Source organism: Stegostoma tigrinum, chromosome 10 (genome assembly GCF_030684315.1).
Source record: "Stegostoma tigrinum isolate sSteTig4 chromosome 10, sSteTig4.hap1, whole genome shotgun sequence".
In the NCBI taxonomy this organism is placed as follows: Eukaryota; Metazoa; Chordata; class Chondrichthyes; order Orectolobiformes; family Stegostomatidae; genus Stegostoma; species Stegostoma tigrinum.
The window spans coordinates 85,070,278-85,091,305 of NC_081363.1; the positions used below are offsets into that span (position 1 = coordinate 85,070,278).

Below are 21,028 nucleotides of genomic sequence, written 5' to 3' on the forward strand. Positions count from 1 at the left end.
TATGCTATATTTTGGGGGGATGTGGGTGAGGTGTGGGGTTAGTGGAGAAAAGATGTCGATAGTTCAGATCAAATGATCAGAATGTGAGAATGGCAGAACAATGGTGTGTCTCCTGCCAGGTAAGAAAGGACATAGCATGGTGGTTCAATGGCTATCACTGCTGCCTCACAGCGCCAGGAATCTGGGTTAGAATCCATCCTCGGGCGACTGTCTGTGTGGAGTTTGCATGTTCTCCCTGTGTCTGAGTGGGTTTTCTCCGTGTTCTCTGCTTTCCTCCCACAGTCCAAAGATACGCAGGCCAGGTGGATTGGCCAAACTAAATTGCCCATAGTGTTCAGGGATGTGTAGATTAAGTGGCATAAAGGGGGATGTGTCTGGACAGGATGCTTTGTGGGTCGGCGTGGACTTGTTGAGCCAAAGGCCCTGTTTCCACACTATAGGCATTCTATGATTCTTTGACAGATAGTCCCACTGAGATTGGTGGGTGTTGGGGGAAGAGGGGTTGGTGAAGGGGAGACAGTACATGATAACAGAATGTAACAAGCTAAATGAAAGGGAAGAAATAGGTAACGGTGTGAACTGGAGGATAACAGCAGGCCAGGCAGTATCAGAGGAGCAGGAAAGTTGATGTTTTGGGTCATTTCTGAAGAAGGTCCCTATTCGAAACGTCAACTTTCCAGCTCATCTGATGCTACCTGGCCTGCTGTGTTCCATCAGCTCCACACTGTTATCTCTAACTCCAACATCGGCAGCTTTTACTATCTCTTGGGAAGAACTAGGAATTGGTTCACTATTTGAATGTGTTGAATTCAGTATTAAGCCCAGAAGGCTGTAAAGTGCCAAGTCTGAAAATGAGATATTTTTCCTCCAATTGGTGCTGTGATTCACTGGAACACATCAGCATGCCAAGGACAGACACTTGGGCATATGAGTAGGCCGCTGTGTTAAAATGACCAGCTATGGGAAGGTCGGGGTTATGGACTAGAGGTTTTTCACAAAGCGGTCACCCAGTCTGCATTTCGCTTCTCCGATGTAGAGTATCTTGTTGAACACTGTAGTGAAATGGAGAGAAATGAAGTCAACTCCAGCAGTGTGTCACCACCAAACACATCTTCTCCTCACTCCCCAGTCTGCATTTCGCAGGGATTATTCTCTCCGAGACACCCTTGTCCATTCCACAACCACCAACACAACCCCCACTCTCCCCACGGCACCCTCCCATGTAACCCCCAGAAGGTGCAACATTTATAAGGGCAGCCCTTTACCTCCTCCCTGCTCACCATCCAAGGGCCTAAACAGTCTTTCCACGTGAAGCAGCATTTCACTTGTACCTCTTCCAATCTTGTGTACTGTAGTCACTGCACCCAGTGTAGCCTACTCTACACTGGAGAAACCAAACACAGACTGGGTGACTGATTTGTGTGCACACGTGACCCCAACCTTGCCATAGCTGGTCATTTTAATACGGCATCCTGCTCGTATGCCCATGTGTCTGTCCTTGGCATGCTGGAGTGTTCCAGTGAATCACAGCACAAACTGGAGGAACAACATCTTATTTTCAGACTAGGCACTTTACAGCCTTCTGGACATAATATTGAGTTCAACGCATTCAAATTGTGAACCAACTCCCATTTCTTTCCTTTTTTTTAAAGTTTGTTACATTCTGTTATCATGTGCCATCTCTTCTCCCCATCTCAGTGGGGCTGTCTGTCCTTTCAAGTCTAGCAGGAGACACACCATCGTTCTGCCATTCTCACATTCTGATCACTTGATGTGGACTATCAACATTTCTTTCTCCACCCGCACCCTACACCCACCACTACCACATCCAGCCCATGCCCTCTGCCCAAGCTATAGCATAAATACTGCCCCCTCCACACTTCAGTCTGATGAAGAATCATCCAGACTTGAAACCTTAGCTTGCTGTCTCTGCATGGATGCTGTCTGATCTGCCATGATCTCCAGTATTTTATTTCAGTACTAATTTATGGATCTCTGTCTCAGTGCCAGGATGCACCAGATAATACAGAACATATTGCATTATAATGATATAGAAGATGACCATTCAGCCCACCAAGTCCATACTAGCTCTGAACAGAACAGTCCATCGCTGTCATCTCTGCTTCCTCATTAGTTGTGGCTTTGAGCATATTCTCACTCATTCTGAAGAAAGATTCTTCTTCACATCTGATCTAGCACTTGTCCCAAATCTTAAGCATGGGGCCCTGGTCCATTACCATTAGCTAATGGAAATATCAAACCCATCATAATCTCCTACACTTCTATCAACCTTGTTGTCAACTCCTGGAGAGAAGTCATATGAGATTCAACAAACTGTCTCTGTTGTTTCTCCAGCAGTTTCTGTTTACACTCCCCTGAACTCCTTTGCTTCAAAACAAATGTGAAGCAGGAAGGTGCCAAGTTTGGCTCCTAGTCTGTGCTGAGTGACTTTTTTTGTCTTACAGGAAATTCTGCTGATCGTTGGATTGCAGCTCAAAGCCTGGCTCTCAATGGTGACGACAGCTATCCTGTAGTCAGCAAAATTATCCAGCATCTCTTCGATAAACCAGAACCAGAGATTATGAAGCAAGTCTGTCTGATCCTGGGCCCACTCAGTGAGAGGACAGTACGTGAGCTGGAATATTATGATGCAGCAAAATTACCAAACACACTGTACAGCTGCCTTCTGTTTGGGACAGGCTAGCTGGTGTTATTTCTTCTTCTGCACAATTCATGGGCCGTTCAAACCTTCTGAGATAGATTCAGTGAAAGGAGGGTTTGCCTCACAATCAGGAAATGTTAGTTTTGGAGACATGACAGGATAAAATTCCCATGTGTAATAGTGTTCAGTCTAGAGACGACAACCAGAGCAAGATTAAATCTGTAAAACTGAAGAGTATTAATTCTGGAGACAGAATAAGGACAGAATATAGACCTGTGTCTGAGAGTATTAATTCAAGAAAGTCAATAATAGGAGAAAGGGTAAATTTAACTACTGCATATTAATTCTGGAAAGACAGTACAAGAGACTCACAAGGTGTTATTATGAGACACTATAATAGGAGGGAGGATATACCTGTGGAGAGTATTCATTCTGAACAGATCGGGGAAAAGAGGAAGAGTGAGCACGTGACTGAGAGCATTAATCTTGTGTGCTATTGAATTATACAGACGATGAGTATCCCAGATTAGTCCACAGTCTGCACTGTGAAAGTTGGATTGAAGGTACAGTGTAGAAACAGGCCAATCAGCCTAGTTGCTTTATGCTAGAGTTAATACTCATGACCAGTCTCCCATCCATCTTTAGCAATCCCTAATCCTTTGATTGCAGTCTCCTTTCATGCTCACCCAGCATCAATTGTTGTTTTCCTGAACTACGTCTTGTGATGGCACTTTATGAATTCTTAACTACTTTCTGGGTAAGGCCTTTTGTTTTTCCTGAATTCTGAATTGGATTTGTTAGTGACCATCTTAATATTTTTGATTTCTACTCTATGAGCTGACCCACAAGGAGAATCTTTGTCTTCTCATCCTTCCCTTTCATTGTCTTAGGATGTGACTTCTTTACTCATCCTATCAAAATACATCGCCTCACACTTAATCTGTATTGAAATCCATTTATTAGTTCATACCTATTTTGTATGTGTGTTAATATTGAATGTTAACTAGAACCCCCAGTCTGGTGCCATCCACTAATTTCAAAATGGCTGGCTTTATGGTTCCAGGAGGAGCTCTTCAGTCTGTGGAAAAGATGATTAAAATGGATTATTGCATGAGCTTCTGTGTGGTGGACAGCAGGGACATCCTTCTGTGGTTAAGTCTCCATTCAAGGGCAGCACACTGAGGGATGAGTCTGAGGGCAGCGTGAGAGGACTGAGTGTTCAAAGTGCCCCTTCCAACAAGTACCTGCCTGTTTTGATTGAATGCTATTCTATTCTTAGCTGTTAGGGGGATAGGTCCTTGGATAGGTAGACCATGGATGGTCTTGACTGTATTGAAGAATCCACACACATCCTGGGTGTTGACAAGTTGCCTTAGTTCCTTGTGCTTTCCATCTACTGTGTGTTCTTTAGGTCAGTTTGTTTCTCTCATTGACCTTTGGCTTTCATTTGTCTATGGACCTGCTTTCTTTCCCTCGAGATTTGGTGGTGTTTCCAATACTGGAACACCTTGTATTTGTGAGTTGATCATTACTAGCCCTCCTGGTCAGTCTTGTCAAGCCTTGTCTTGATGTTTCCTATGGGTAACTGTTATGGAGTTAAGGGCAATCCAGACACTTTAAACACTCTGTGGTTCCTCATCATTGAGTCATTGAATATCTCCAGTTTGGCTGTGAGGCAGTGACTGGGTAGCTCTTTCTTTAGAGACTGTGAATCCATCGAGATTGATTTAACTGAGGCACTGTTTCTGAAGTTGCTGCTTGTTATTGGGCTGGACTAATGGAAATAATAGACCGGATTAGGAGATGGTCGAGCAGTTGGTCAGCTCCTGTCATTAGCACAGATGGTGTGTTTACCCTGGTGCTGCCTCAATCTGATGACCCGGTGAAGTTGGTACCAATGTCTAGGCGAGGCTGTTGCTGAGGTCTTGTGTTTGTCCCTCTGACAAAATCAGGTATTAGATATGACCAGACTTTGCTCTACGCATTTCATCAGGAGGAGGACTCCATTGTGTTTGCCTTCTCTTTGTCTTCCTCATCAATCATACCTTCCCAGTGGTTTATGTCTCTCCCAGTTCTGCTGTTAAAATCTCTGGCGAATTAGCTCATACTCCTTTGAGACACAGGACAGTGGCTGATTAAAGTTTGAATTGAAATCTTTATCACCTCATCCATTGCTTCTAGGCTTGGATGTATGCATGACAACTGTGGTGGACTATTTCTGAGTTAGGGTGAGCTGAAGGGTCCTGAGGTATTTGTTTATCTTATAGGCTGTGACGGGTGGAAGGGGCTCACTGAAATAGTCAGCTTGTTTTTTTTTTATGGTGAGACCAATCCTACGGTATTTTCCTTAGATTTACTCTTTTGGTAAAATGTGTAACTGCTACCTTGTTCTTTGAGCTGAACATTTTCCTGTCCACTGTGTCTCACTCAGGAGGTGCCAGTGACATGATGTCAGAGATTCTGACCTATGATAGCAGTGTGAGGCTCAAGTTGTCATGAAGATTCTGATGTTCTACTTCCGAAACCTCATTTAGAGAGGGTGGGAGATGCCTATGCATGGGGTCTTTTAGCACAAGATGTTCATATCATATTATCTTGCAGAACAAGGTCTTTGTCCAGATGCAGGGATAGCTGGGGTTGAGCTATACGAACAGGCACTAATGCTCAAGGGTTGTAGCTCCAGCCTGCCCCCCCTCCCACCTTCTTTAGAGAGGTCTCCTTGATGCAACAAAGGCGCTATATAGGCTTCAAAATGGCTGGTTGGGTCCTACCCCTATGCTAATGACATTTTTTTGTTTTTACTATCATGTTTCAAGCTCTGCACTCCCTCGCCTATCCTGGGTTGTGTCTGACTCTCTCCTCACTGCTCCTGACTCTGAAACTACTCTTCAGGTCAATCGCAAGTTTCCTCTCTCCCATCTTGCTGCTTCGCTGATTATAGGTTCCCTCTCTCGAGGAGGAGCAAGAACAGGAGGGAGTGAACCTGTGCTCAGAGGACCAGACCAGCTAGCACAGGAGAGAACAAATCTGTGGTTGGAAGAGCAGCTTCTCATAGATTCTGCCTTTACCAGGTTTACACTTCCACCAATCAAACTCTACGTTGTTTTCCCGCTCCCGCTGAAATACTCCTGATTGTTTAGTCATAATGTTAGCTTATGTGTTTGAAATGTCCTTCGAATTCTTCGCCACCACCTTTGCTACATTTTTGCAGGCCATTTTTAAGGTTCCATGGGTGAATTTGCTTGCAGACGCCTTATATTTTGAACTTTGTTTGAGGGACTCCCAAAGGTGATAAATGATAGGTTAGATACAGAGTGAAGCTTTCTCTACACTGTCTCCTTCAAACATTCCCAAAATGCTCCCAGGACAGGCAAAGCAAAGGTTAGATACAAAGTGAAGCTCCCACTAGACTCTTCAACAAACATTCCAGGGCAGTATAGTACAGGTTTAGGTACAATGTAAAACTCTGTCCCCATCAATCACACCCAGGACTGGTACAGAATGGGGTTAGATACACTATCCCCCATACACATTGTTCATCAAGGTCTAGTGTATAACCTGTTGGTATTTTGTAACCTCTCTGTTTAACCAGACTCTGGCACATTTCATACTGGCGAAGCATCTGAACAGCCGCAATTGGCAAGAGAAGGTGCTAGCATGCAACGTCTTCTCCTGTCTGCGTGGTTCACTTAACAAGGTAGGCCTGAGTTCATTGTGTCGCGTATACTGGCCTTCTGTTGGGACATGCTTCAGTTATACAGGGGATTGTTGAGATGACATCTAGAATGCTGCATACAGTACTGTTCACTGTATCTACAGAAGAATATTAATGTGTTAGAAGCAGTTCAGAGAAAGTTTACTGGATTAATACCTGGAATGAGCGGATTGCATCATGAGGAAAGTTTAGACGGTAACATATAAGAGACTGAGGGGACTTGACCAGGTGGATGTGGAAAGAATGTTTCCTTTGCTGGATGTGGAAAGGAGAATCTAGAACTGGCATCGTAGTTTAAAAATGAGACGTCACCCATTTAAAACATTTTCTCTTAGTGATTTGTCTTTAGAATTTCCTTCTTCAAAAGGCAGTGGATGCAGAATTTCTAAGTATTTTTAATGTAGAGGTAGATAGATTCTTGATGACCAAGGGGATGAAATATCCAAGGATGTACAGGAATGTCGAGTTGAAGTTAAAATCAGAACAGTCGTGATCTTATTGAATGTCAAAACAAGCTCCAAGGGCTGAGTGGCCTACTCTTATTCCTTGTTCGGATGTGGAATAAAATGCTCTGTCACCTTTTTGATGACCCAGGATTTAACGCGCAAGATTGTGCACTTGATGTGGAATGACTGGAACAGCAATGTCCGACAGGCAGCAACACACTCATTGGGAGCCTTGGGACTGGGGAAGGAAGCCCATGATAAGCTCAGGTAAGACAGAATAATGGAGAAGCCTGTAAATGGGAAGCAGTTCCTTGACTGTTTCAATGGGTAAAGGTCCGAGCTACATAGCCTGTCCAAAATGCTGTGACTTTGACCTATGTCTCCTGTAGCTCCACTCCTCAGTGAGTCTTGAGTCTCCACCAGCACCCAAATGTCTGAACTGATATGTCACAAGCTTCGACCTACTGTAGATTCCATTTTTTGTTGGTGGCACAAGTTGTGTTAATCATTGATTTTACATTGCACACAATTTGGAGGAACTCATGTTGCCCGATACTCGCGTAACCCCAGAAAACGTAACCATGTCTGTCCTTGGAATTGGATGGTATTGTTTGACTTCTCCTTTGAATTGCTACCTTCCAGAGGGCAGAATTCAGGTAGTAAACAAAGTAAGATTTGTTTTTAAACTGCACCAGAATTCTCCTTTAAAAAGACCACTGGATCTTTAAGACTTACCAGATTGCCTCTGCTACATTTAGAGGATGTCTAAGGGGTGTTGCTAACCTCTCCATCCTTTCCACTATTTCTACATAAAACCGCATCCCAGCTACTTTCTATTAACTTATCAGTGAAGGGAGGAGCTGCTGTAAACTGTCCCTGAGGCAGATACCTCACTGAGCAGGTCAGATTAAATGCTGTTGCTTACATTATCTAACATGTTTCCTGACTTCAGGACATGGTGAAGATGTTAATAAGTGATTTAGTTCTTTTGAAGTATGGTTGTTGCTGTAATATAGCACACAGTGAGTTATAACAAACAGTGAATTGTAAATGATCAGATAATATCTTTCTCATGAAGTTGGTTGAGGGCTAAATATTGGTTAGATCTCTGTCGAGAATGGCCCTGCTTTTATTTCTGAAATAGGGCCATGGATCCTTCGTATATACCCAAGAGGCCAGGCAGATTTAACACCTCATTTGATAAACAGCATCTTTCAAGGTGCAGTGCTCCCTCAGCGTTGCAATGAGTGCATACGACCGAGCCCAGTCACTGAATTGGACTTGAAGCAATGTGCTTCTGATTTCAGAGTCAGTTGTTTGCAAGTTGAGTCTGGACTTTCACTGCTGCAAAGATGCCATCTGTGGCTGTTACTTACTTCCACATCCCTGTGTCAAAAGGTTGTGACTTAAGCCCAATTCTAGATACTTAAGTGTGCAGTACAGCCTGATGTTTCAGTGCCAGTTTGAATGACATTCCATCTACTACTTCAACAATACTTCCTTCGCTGATGCACATTTAGAACATAGAACAGTACAGCACAGACCAGGCCCTTCAGCCCACGATGTTGTGCCGACCATTGATCCTCATGTATGCACCCTCAAATTTCTGTGACCATATGCATGTCCAGCAGTCTCTTAAATGTCCCCAATGACCTTGCTTCCACAACTGCTGCTGGCAACGCATTCCATGCTCTCTCAACTCTCTGTGTAAAGAACCCGCCTCTGACATCCCCTCTATACTTTCCTCCAACCAGCTTAAAACTATGACCCCTCGTGTTAGCCATTTCTGCCCTGGGAAATAGTCTCTGGCTATCAATTCTATCTATGCCTCTCATTATCTTGTATACCTCAATTAGGTCCCCTCTCCTCCTCCTCTTCTCCAATGAAAAAAGTCCGAGCTCAGTCAACCTCTCTTCATAAGATAAGCCCTCCAGTCCAGGCAGCATCCTGGTAAACCTCCTCTGAACCCACTCCAAAGCATCCACATCTTTCCTATAATAGGGCGACCAGAACTGGACGCAGTATTCCAAGTGCGGTCTAACCAAAGTTTTATAGAGCTGCAACAAGATCTCACGACTCTTAAACTGAATCCCCCTGCTAATGAAAGCCAAAACACCGTATGCTTTCTTAACAACCCTGTCCACTTGGGTGGCCATTTTAAGGGATCTATGTATCTGCACACCAAGATCCCTCTGTTCCTCCACACTGCCAAGAATCCTATCCTTAATCCTGTACTCAGCTTTCAAATTCGACCTTCCAAAATGCATCACCTTGCATTTATCCAGGTTGAACTCCATCTGCCACCTCTCAGCCCGTCTCTGCATCCTGTCAATGTCCCGCTGCAGCCTACAACAGCCCTATATACTGTCAACGACACCTCCAACCTTCGTGTCGTCTGCAAACTTGCTGACCCATCCTTCAATCCCCTCATCTAAGTCATTAATAAAAATTACAAACAGTAGAGGCCCAAGGACAGAGCCCTGTGGAACACCACTGACCACTGACTTCCAGGCAGAATATTTTCCTTCTACTACCACTCGCTGTCTTCTGTTGGCCAGCCAATTCTGTATCCAAGCAGCTAAGTTCCCCTGTATCCCATTCCTCCTGACCTTCTGAATGAGCCTACCATGGGGAACCTTATCAAATGCCTTGCTGAAGTCCATATACACCACATCCACAGCTCGACCCTCATCAACTTTTCTAGTCACATCCTCAAAGAACTCGATAAGGTTTGTGAGGCATGACCTGCCCCTCACAAAGCCATGTTGACTGCATTTAATCAAGCCATGCTCTTCCAGATGGACATAAATCCCATCCCTCAGAATCCTTTCTAACACATTGCAGACAACAGATGTGAGACTTACTGATCTGTAATTGCCGGGGATTTCCCTATTTCCTTTCTTGAAGAGAGGAATTACATTTGCCTCTCTCCAGTCCTCAGGTACGACTCCAGTGGAGAGCGAGGATGCAAAGATCTTTGCAAGTGGCGAAGCAATTGCATTTCTCGTTTCCCAAAGCAGCCGAGGACAAATCTGGTCTGAGCCTGGCGACTTGTCAATCTTAATGTTTGACAGAATTTTCAGCACATCAGCTTCCTCTGTCTCTGTCCATTCCAGCATGCACACCTGCTCTTCAAAGGTTTCATTCACTACAAAGTTTGTTTCTTTCGTAAAGACAGAAGCAAAAAACTCATTTAGGGCTTCCCCTACCTCCTCAGACTCCACACACAATCCATATGATACAGTGCAATAACTCACTAAAGGTTTCTTTAACAATACTTTCCAAACCTGTGACTACTAACAAAAGGATGATCTTATTGAAATGAAGGCTGAGTCACTGAACCTATTCCAGAATGGGTTAGATAGATTGCTTTGGAGCTAAAAAGTATTAGGGCAGTTCTGAAGATCAAGTGGGTTTATGTTGTGTACACTTTAGCTGCACAAGATTAAGTTACTTTTTGACAGAGTGAGATGGCTATTTTGAGACAGAATGGCACCAGAAGTTTTTGAATCAACAGATTACCTCATGATAGCCTTTGGATTGGTGCAGCCGTAGTCTGTTACAGATCTGTGCTGTGCATTCACAGATATATATAAGCTCGCAAATAAGAAGCATTCCTCACCATTTCTCTCGGTGAATGAAGGGGCAAAAGTTGAAAACTTTGAAAAGAAAGAATTCAAATTCAAGAAAAGACCTAGGCCCACCCAATCAGGTACTGAATTGAAGTACAACCATCGGTCTATAGGCAATATTGCATCACCATTGCTTTAAAAAAACTCAAAAGATCTGAGAAACAACAAATTCATCCTTGTTGTCTGGACCCAAATACAGAATTTGTTTTCACCTGGGGAGCATGTACGTGGGAACACCAGCACATGAAGGTTCCCCAAAAGCTATTCACCATCCTGACTTGGGAATATATTCATTCACTGTCACTGGATCAAAATCCTGGAAATCCCATCTTTACACCAAGGTGTCCTGTAGTTCAAGATTATAGTTCACCACCATCTTCTCTCTGGCAAATAGGGTTAGGCTTGGATAAAAGCTAGGGATATGTTACAGTCAGGAAGAGTGCATCAGTGATCGAGAATCACTGTTTCACAAGCCATCCCAAATATGTAATTTGCCCGACTGACTGCCTATCAGGACAATGTAACTCACACCAGGTTTCACCATTAACAGGAAAGTAACTATTATATATAAGCTTATTCCTAACAAATGGCAAATAAAAATTTATTATTAATCTATGACTGTGTAACTTAAGCTTTACACATTTAAAACTTCAAATACATTAATTCACAAATAAAACAAACAGACAGAAAGTTTGGCAGATATTGTGGGTAGTAAATGTAGACAGGTGAAAACAAATTCTGTACTTGGGTCCAGACAACAAGGATGAATTTGTTGTTTCTCAGATCTTTTGAGTTTTTTTAAAGTAATGGTGATGCAATATTGCCTGTAGAACGATGGTTGTACTTCAATTCAGTAGCTGATTGGGTGGGCCTAGGTCTTTTCTTGAATTTGAATTCTTTCTCTTCAAAGTTTTCAACTTTTGCCCCTTTATTCAACGAGAGAAATGGTGAGGAATGCGTCTTATTTGCGAGCTTATATATATCTGTGAATGCACAGCACAGATCTGTAACAGACTACAGCTGCACCAATCCAAAGGCTATCATGAGGTAATCTGTTGATTCAAAAACTTCTGGTGCCATTCTGTCCCAAAGTAGCCATCTCACTCTGTCAAAAAGTAACTTAATCTTGTGCAGCTAAAGTGTACACAATATAAACCCACTTGATCTTTAGAACTGCCCTAATACTTTTTAGCTCCAAAGCAATCTATCTAACCCATTCTGGAATAGGTTCAATGACTCAGCCTTCATTTCAATAAGATCATCCTTTTGTTCTTGTACATCTCCATAGGTGTAGGACCAACCTATTTGGCTAGTCTTCAGAGATAAGCCTTTAATCCCAGGAACGAGTCACGTGAACCATCTTTGAACTGCTTCTAGCATAGCTGTAACCTTTTCCAAATAAAAGAAACAAATGTACACTGTATACTAGATGTGGTCTCACCAAGGCTTCAGGCTGCAGTGATAAAACGTCTCTAGTTTTGTGTTCCATCCTTGAATTAAGCACCAACATTTCCCTTTTCCTTTCTAATCACTTGCTGTAACATACTAACTTTGTGATGTATTTGTACTCTGCAATTCCATTATTCCTTTAAACCGACTTGCACCGTCTCCATATTTTTCTTGCTAAAATGTATTATCTTACAATTATCAGTGTTGGATTTTATTTGCCAGTTGTTTGCATATTTTGTAGGTTTATTAATGTTCTCTTGTGTTCTATAGCATGTCGTACAGCATGGAAACAGACTCTTTGGCCTGACTCATGCACACCGAGTAGGCATCCCAATCTGACCTAGTCCTATTGCCAGCATTTGGTCCATGTCTGTCTAAATCCTTTCTGTTCATATACCCATCCAGATGCCTTTTAAATGTTGTAATTGTATCTGCCTCCACCACCTTGTTCCATACATGCACCACTCTCTGCTTGATTACGTTTTGTGGTAGTCCTTCTCAATATTAACTATCCCCCAATTTAGTGACATCCACAAATTCTAAAATTCCAAAGTCTCAATTATTTCTGTATAATGTGAACAGCAGTAAATCCAGTAGGGACCCATATGAAACATATTTCCCACCTTCACCCCCTCTAACTAACCATTCTTTACTTTCTGTCTTGAACACCACTCGAATGTAGAAGAGAATTTCCACTGGAGAAGTGAATTTCAGAGGAGAAATTCCTCCTCATCTCCACCTGAAAGGTAGACCTTATTTTGAAATTGCTCCCTGTTGTTCTATACTTCCTTGTAAGGGGAAACATCCTCTCAAAACTACTGTGTTAAGCCTGTTACGGATCTTTTATATTCCACCAGGATCATTAACTATGGAGCACCCTATTGAAGGCCTTTTGAAAATCCAGATAAATTACATCCACTGCATCGTCTAATCTCTATGAATTTTCTAAGGAGGAAACAATAACTTGGTCAAGCAGAATGTTTTCTTTGAAATCCATGATTGCTCTTCATTGTTCCTCATTTGTAGATGTTCTTCTATTGTCCTCTTTAGCTAGTCAAAGGCAGGGAGATTTCCATCAGCTCTGGGGAATGATACCAGTGGCGCCCCTCAGGCATCTGTTTTATTTATCTGTTTTGTGTCATATTTTTATCTGAGTTTGGAGCTAGTGTTGATAAATGCAATGGCTAGAGATGTAGGTAACACAAAGCTTTTGAAAGTAGGAGCCTCTTAAATATGAACAAAATTGGCTAGTAGGTGATTTAAGCACTCTTAGGAATGAATAGGCACAACATTTTAATGGTCAATCTATGCTGACAATGGAAACGGTTACTATTAATTCAATTAATTGTAAATTAGACCACTTTCAGAAAGTTATATCAGAAAGTTATCAGTAATAGGAAACATGACATTGAAAGAGACCTTCTAATCTTTGCTTCTCAAAGGTATCTCCCTCTGGGGTTTTCTTAGCTCATGTCTGGGTTCATTCTAATCTCTGAGAGACATTGATGACAACGGATAATCAATAACCATGTTGTCATTGCATCACGCACCTATCAGCTTGATAGAGGGAAGATTTGATCCGTATTGCTCTGTTTTAATCTTGCAGTTCCTATCTTATTATCATGCAGTTTGATTTTGACAAATATGAGCTGATTGTATTGTTTTGCTAAACAATAGAACATTTTTAAAGGTATAGTATGAAAGATATGGACCTGTCAGTGTATGAGGGGTGAAAGAGTGGACCGTGGGTGTGCAAGGGGTATTTTTACTGTATTAAATTATTTTGCAGGGAGAGATTGGAGAAGGGGGATTGCAGGAGCCGAATCGAGGCCTTGTCTTGTATTGGTCAGCTCGGAGTGATGACTGGAAAACTGATGCCAGGCTTCCTTTCCTGTTTCACTGATGATTCTGTGGGTGTGAGGCGAGAGGCGTGCCTGACAGCTGGTTTTCTGAAGATAGAAGATGACCAGGTAGGAACAGTACTCAGTTACTCTACAATCTGCCTTCATAAAATAAGTATCTTTAACAGTGATCGGAGCAGGATTCCCAGTTGATTATGCTGCCTGCCCAGTCATCAAGACACACATTTGAAACAGAAAGCAGGTCTGACTGTGCATAGTTAGACATGGAACAGTTCGAAAACACAAATCGCCGGAGAAACTCAGCTGGTTTGGCAGCTGCTGACTGAGCCATGGTCACTCAGCACCCGACCAGTTGAAATCCCCAAGAACTCCCAAAAGCAGACCCACATGGGTAACTGCTAGAGACTATAGCTCACATCAACAATGACAAACAACCAGGCAGCTATTGCTTTGCCCACTGGCAGAAGGAATACTCAACAGATCCACGTTTCACAATCAGTGACAGCAAAGGCCTTTGATTCCCAGATGACCCGTAGAAACGTTACCCATTTAAATTTGGCCAGCTGCACAAAGAGGGGCTGGTCAGAGGTATCTCAGGTGGCTACAAGAAAGAATCCGTGATACTTAGATCCCAGGAGGATAAAGATTACTGACAGAGTTTAATGCCACACACACTGACCTGTTTTTCACTGGAGTTCATATCCCACCCCATAGCCAAGACTCCAACCCTCAAAAGCCTACTTAAACCTCTTTGCCAAGATCCACAAACAAGGCTGCCCCTGGTAGAACCAATATTTCAGACCATTCCTGAGCGCTGAACTGATTTCTTCCCATTTTGATTCTATCTTTTTCTCCTTTTGTCCCGTCTGTTCCCACGCAAAACTCTTACAATGCTGTCTGCCTCTTTTAATAGTTTCCCGTTTCCAGGCCTTAACCAACTCCTCTTCATTATGGATATCCAGTCTCCTTACACTTCCATCAGGGTGGTCTCTAAGCCACTGCTTTTTGTCATTTATATAAATGATTTGGTGTGAACATGGGAGGTTGGTTAGTAAGTTTGCAAATTGGATACGTAGTGGACGGCGAAGGAGGTTACCTCAGGGTACAACAGGATCTAATCAATGGGTCAATGGACTGAGGAATGGTAGATGGAGTTTAATTTGGATAAATGTGAGGTGCTACATTTTGGAAAGGCAAACCAGGGCAGGATTCATACATTTAAGTGTAAGGTCCTGGGGAGTGTTGCTAAACAAAGAGACCTTGGAATGCAGGTTCATAGTTCCATGAAAGTGGAGTCACAGGTAGACAGGACAGTGAAGACGGCGTTTGGTATGCTTTCCTTTATCGGTCAGAACATTGAGTATAGGAGTTGGGAGGCCATGTTGCGGCTGTAAGGACATTGGATCGGCCGCTTTTGGAGTATTGCGAGGAAGTTGCCAGGATTGGAGGGTTTGAGCTACAGGGAGAGGCTGAGGCTATTTTCCCTGGAGTCTCGGAAGCAGACGTTTATAAAATCATGAAGGGACATGGATGTGGTAAATAGGCAAGGTCTTCTATCTGGGGTGGAGGAGCCCTAAACTGAAGGGCATAGGTTTAAGTTGAGAGGGAAAAGATTTAAAAGGGACCAAAGGGTCAACTTTTTCACACAGAGGGTGATGTGTGTGTGGAATGAGCTGCCAGAGGAAGTGGTGGAGGCTGGTACAATTAGAACAGTTGAAAGGAATCTAGATGGATATATGAATAGGAAGGGTTTAGAGGGATATGGGCCAAATGCTGACAAAGAAGACTAAATTTACATCGGATATCTGGTCAGCATGGATGAGTTGGACGAGGGCATCTGTTTCCTTGCCTGTTTATCTCTATGCCTCTATGACTGTCCACTTCTTCCACAAATGGAGGCCCATTCTACCACCCCCCCCCCTCCTTGTTCACATATTGAACAATCTCTCCTTCAATTCCAGTCGCTTCCTTCAAACAGAAGGGAATTGCTACATGGTCCTTGTTATGCTGTGTTTCTGAAATATGTGGGGCATGCATTTTGTCAGTCTTACCTAGTTCAATTTCCAGTACATTGGCAATGTCATTGGTGCAATGTCCATGAACTAGAAAGCTCCTTTAAAATTGTCTCCTATTTCTGCCCTCTCACTTTCACTCAGTCCTTCTCTCATTTCATCACTTGTCTCATTACCCCTTCCTTTGGTCCTCCAACATCAAGCCTTTCCCTATTTAATTTCTCCCATCTTCCTCCCTATCACAGATCTTCTTTCCTTTTGCTCCTTCACACACTCGAGCCTTTAACTTCAAATTTGGTATAGTTCTAACTTTTCCTAGTTCTGATGTTTTCCCTGGCCTAGAACCAAAACACATGGCCCCCAAATGAAAGAGAGGCTGTTTAAGACTGAAGGAATTACTTCACCCAGAGGCTGGTGAATCTTTTGAATCCTGTACTCTGGAAGGCTGTGTCAGTGATTAATTATGTTCAAGACAGAGATTTGATAGGTTTCTGCCTGTTAGAGATTTCAAAAGGTATGGAGATTGTGTGGAAATGTATGATTGAGGTAGGAGATCAGCCATCATCTAATTGAGCAGTGGAGCAGGCTCGAGAGCCAAATGGCCTACTCCCATTAGCTATTTCCTAAGTTTTTCAATGATTGAATTATTAACTTCGTGCAACACAGATGAATCTGACCTGCCAGATGTTCTGGTATTTATTGTGGCAGGGTTCAATTTCGCTCGTGATCCAGTTGCAACAACGGCACTCATGCATTCTCTATACAAAGGCAGCTTCGTGCAATAGGGAGAAAATGACACAAATCCAGTGAAATTTCAGTTATAGATTCATAGAGTCATAGAGTCGTACAGCATAAAAACGGACCCTTTGGTCCAACTAGTCCATGCCGACCATATTCCCAAACTAAACCAGTCCCATTTGTCCGTGTTTGGCCCATATCCCTCCAAACATTTCCTATTCATGTTCTTGTCCAAATACCCAGTGTAAACTGGGGGGAAAGAACCCTGGAATTCTCACCATTCCAGCGAGAAACACCACAACTCACTTCATTGCTTGGTGCTGTCTGACTGCCTTAACATGAGCCACTAAAAGGTTAGTGCAGATATCACCGTCAGCTGCCTCCAAAATTCCCAAAGCCAGTGATGTGCACCAAAAACAAACGGAGAGTGAATGGGGGACTTAAGGGCCTTTCTCAGCTAAAAGCTAAATTGGAACATTACGTTAAAATGACACAAATCCAGTGAAATTTCAGTTATAGATTCATAGAGTCATAGAGTCGTACAGCATAAAAACGGACCCTTTGGTCCAACTAGTCCATGCCGACCATATTCCCAAACTAAACCAGTCCCATTTGTCCGTGTTTGGCCCATATCCCTCCAAACATTTCCTATTCATGTTCTTGTCCAAATACCTTTTAAATTTTGTAACTGTAATCCAGTATACACACAAATCACTCTCTGTGTAAAAATAATTTGCCCCTCATTTTTTTTAAAAACCTTTCTCCATTCACCTGAAAAGTATGCCTCCTAGTCTTGAAATCCCACCAGTGTAACAACCTCCAGTAACCACCTTCTGCCACTAAGTGGAGCTGAAGACTTCAGCACAAGTGCAGAACAACATCCAGTTCATGCAGAGACACCAGGTGACTGTAAAAGTACAAACAAAGGAGTTTCTGCAGGAGCCCTGGAGTGCATGTGGTTGTGAAGAGGGACTGAGAACAAGGGCAAGAATGGAGGAGGAGCGGCTGGGGAGACAGAGAAGTTCGTGGGGAAAATAAGGTCTTGAAAGTAGGTAGGCCTCAGAACAGGCTGACAACATTAAACTGAAACTCACCACGTTAAACAGATACACTGTCACGATTTCAATAGCGACTTTAACGTGAAACAGCAGTAAATGAGTCCACTTTAAACAGGGATCTGATGTGTAAGTTTTTCCTGTGGATCAGCTAGAAATCGCCAGTGACATCACCCAGTTCTTTTGTAGCAGTAGTGTTTAAAAAGAAGCTTTTAGAACTCATTCATTGGAGCCATATAATGGTCAGAGGCTGCACTACTTTGCTACAGTGGACATAATAGTGGCCACTTAGAATGGGAACTGATGACAGGATAGTCATCAGAAAAACAGACCACATGAGTTTGTATGGAGAAGCAAATCCATGCCCTGTGAAATTTGTACTATATGAGTATCTTTAAAGTTGAATGTCTTGGTTTGCTGACTCAAAGTCCAGTTTTAACTGAAATAAAGAACTGTGGATGCTGGAGTCATAGAGTCATAGAATCATACAACATGGAAACAGACCCTTCGGTCCAACCACGCCATGCCGAATATAATCCCAAACTAAATTAGTCCCACCTGCCTGTTCCTAATCCATATCCCTCTAAACCTGTTCTATTCATAAGTCCATCCAAATGTCTTTTAAATGTTGTAATTGTACCCACATCCACTACTTCCTCAGAAAGTTCATTCCACACACGTACCACCCTCTTAAAAAATTTGCCCCTCATGCTGGTTTTAAATCTCTGTCCTCTCACCTTAAAAATGTGTCTCTTGGTCTTGAAATTCCCCAACCTAGGGAAAAGCCAATACCATCAACTCTATCTATACCTCTCATTATTTTATAAACTTCTATCAGGTCACCTGTCAACCTCCTACGCTCCAGTGAGATCTGAAGCACTCACATAGCAATTGCTGGAGAAAACCAGCAGGCCTGGCATAATCTGTTTTCAGCCTACACTCCTCCTCATAACCCATGGCCCTCGATAGCCCCTGTGTGACTAGTGTAACTCGTCCAGTCCACGCTCCACTTTCCTTTGCCCTTGCACCCTTCGTACCAGCTCCCACAGTATCCACCGTGGGCAGACCTCAGGTTCTGTGTTGAGATTGAATATAGCGCTTATGTGTACATTGATAAATTCAGAATTTTAGAGAAAAACACTCTCATTGATAAATATTATTCACTACATATAATTTCCTTCAAATATTTAAACCCCAATTAAAAAAGACTTAATAAACAGTTAGAACTGTCATCTAAACTGCAAACTGACAAGTACTACACCTTGATATATTATGTGAAATCAGTCAGCAGCAAAGATTCTATAATATCAGTCCTCAGACTTGTATCAATATAGAATAAATGGTACACATTTACACTGCAGACATTTCCTACAAATATTTAAAGAGCAGGTGATTTAAATGCCTTGACAGCTTGCTTGACAGTCCCAGTGAGCTTGTTAATGTCAGTGATTTTATTTATAATTAATGCACAATCATGTGTCCTTTGCTGTTGGTAAAGGTACACCTTAGCACTCCCAAAGGGCTGCTTGACACTTTCATAAAGGTGCCCCTGTCCACAATCAAATGGGTACCACACCTCTCCAAAAGGGTACTGTTCCTCTCCAAAGAACTGCAGTTAGTTTAGACCACCTTTTACTAAGTCTAAAATGCATGAGACGCAATTTGGACATCCCACAAATGAAAATAAGGATTGCCCTTAATATGTGCAGCTTCCCCTGTGCACCTACAAATCAGAACTGCAAGCTGCAGGGTGACAATGACAAGGGCCAAACTTTCAGATTCATGCCTCCGGTACCATTTTCGCTGAGACGTTCAGCTTCTCCATCTGTACGAAGACTCAGCCCAATGAGGAAGTGGTCCTGTCTCTCCTCTGGCAATTTTTTCAGTGAAATAGGCAGATGCATGATGGATCAAATTTAATGCTGAGTAATGTGAACTGACATATTTTGAAAGGAAAAGAAAGAGGAAAGCAATGTTAGTAGAATGACAAGATACAATTTTAAAGAGGAATGTAAGAACAGCAATCTGGGATGTAGGTACAAAAATCAGTGAAGGCGGCAGAACGCATTGAGAAGATTGCTTAAAAAAAACAAAATCATATTGCATCCTTGGGTTCACGCATAGAGAAATAGAATCCAAAATGAAAGATGTTGTGCTTAATACTGGTTCAGCCTCAACAGGAACGTTGTTTTCAATTGTGGGCACCACACTTTAAGAAGGATATCTAGACCTTGGAGTGGGTGCAGAGAAATTTTACTAGAATTGTACCGGCAATGAGGGCATCAATCATATCAAGAGATTGATGAGGTTGGAGTGGTTCAGCTTAGAACAGAGCAGGTTAAGGAGGGACCTCGTTAAGGTATTCAAAATTATATAAAGTATTGATGGCACAGATGACGAGAAGCTGTTTCCACTGACAGAAAGATCAGACTTAAGAGACTGTGCTAAAAATCCAGAGGAGGTAAGGTGGGGAATTTGTTATTTTTACACAATCTTGAATGTACTGCGTAAAAGGATGAGTGAAGAAACTTTAGCAATAACTTTGAAAAGGAAGTTGGATGTGTAGCTGAAATTGGGGGAAAAAATACTTACCTGACTATGGGGGAGGAGTTGGAGTGTGGGACGTATGTGGTAGTGCTGTAGAGCTAATGGAGATCTCTTTCATAGAGCCAGTATTGGAATGACAGGCTGCATGGCCTCCTTCTGTGCGGCTTAATCCTTTGCAAATAATTTTCCAGTGTTGCTTGTAGATTTTGCCACCACAGGAGTCATGTTCACCTTGGGCCATGTGGAGTGCTGAATGAGTCACTTATTGTCAGGCTGAATATTCAGTAATAAATCAGCCTAGTGTCTGTTTATATTTAGCGCTGATATTGAATAATTAAAGGACCAGAATGTAGCTTCAAACACACAGCAGAGAGCATCCAATCTCTCCTATCAATTCCACACCTGCACCTTATTTGTGTCTTGAGATGAGCTTGCATTCCTTACGCTTTTTGTAAGCAAGCAGCTCATCACCTTCTCAAAGGGGAATTAGGGACGAATAATTAATACTGGCCTAGCCAATAACACCGATATTCAGTGAGTGAATATAAGCATGAAGTTAATTTGTTGCTTGGTCCCGAATTGAGTTAAATTATCAAAAGACTCTTCTACCTGTGCTAACTGACCTGATCTCTCATGGGGTTGGTGACAGGTATACTGTATTAGTCAACTGTTGTGTCCTGGACTGAGCATGAGTAAAAAACCTGTAATCAGATCCTGATTACTTTCAGATGGTAGGGATCAGTAACGAAGACTCATTCTGATGTCTGGGCTCTGACTGTCGTCTGGTGATTCCAGTCAGAACATCGAAGGGAGTGTTCCTTTGTTATAAAGCAGAGGTTAACCCCCCTCTGATAACTGAAACCAAAACACCCAGAGAGGCATGCTTTGCCCTATAATCTGTTAAAATGAG

The 21,028-nt window shown here is 42.5% G+C and overlaps 1 protein-coding gene across 1 annotated transcript in view; it reads left to right on the forward strand.

Moving 5' to 3' along the window:
- Nucleotides 1-21,028, forward strand: part of heatr4 (HEAT repeat containing 4) — a 61,466-nt gene that overhangs the window by 25,179 nt on the left and 15,259 nt on the right. The window contains exons 8-11 of the mRNA XM_059649336.1: nt 2,466-2,626; nt 6,255-6,359; nt 6,972-7,090; nt 13,694-13,874. Of these exons, the coding sequence (XP_059505319.1) occupies nt 2,466-2,626; nt 6,255-6,359; nt 6,972-7,090; nt 13,694-13,874 (566 nt within the window). The remainder of the gene's footprint in view (nt 1-2,465; nt 2,627-6,254; nt 6,360-6,971; nt 7,091-13,693; nt 13,875-21,028) is intronic.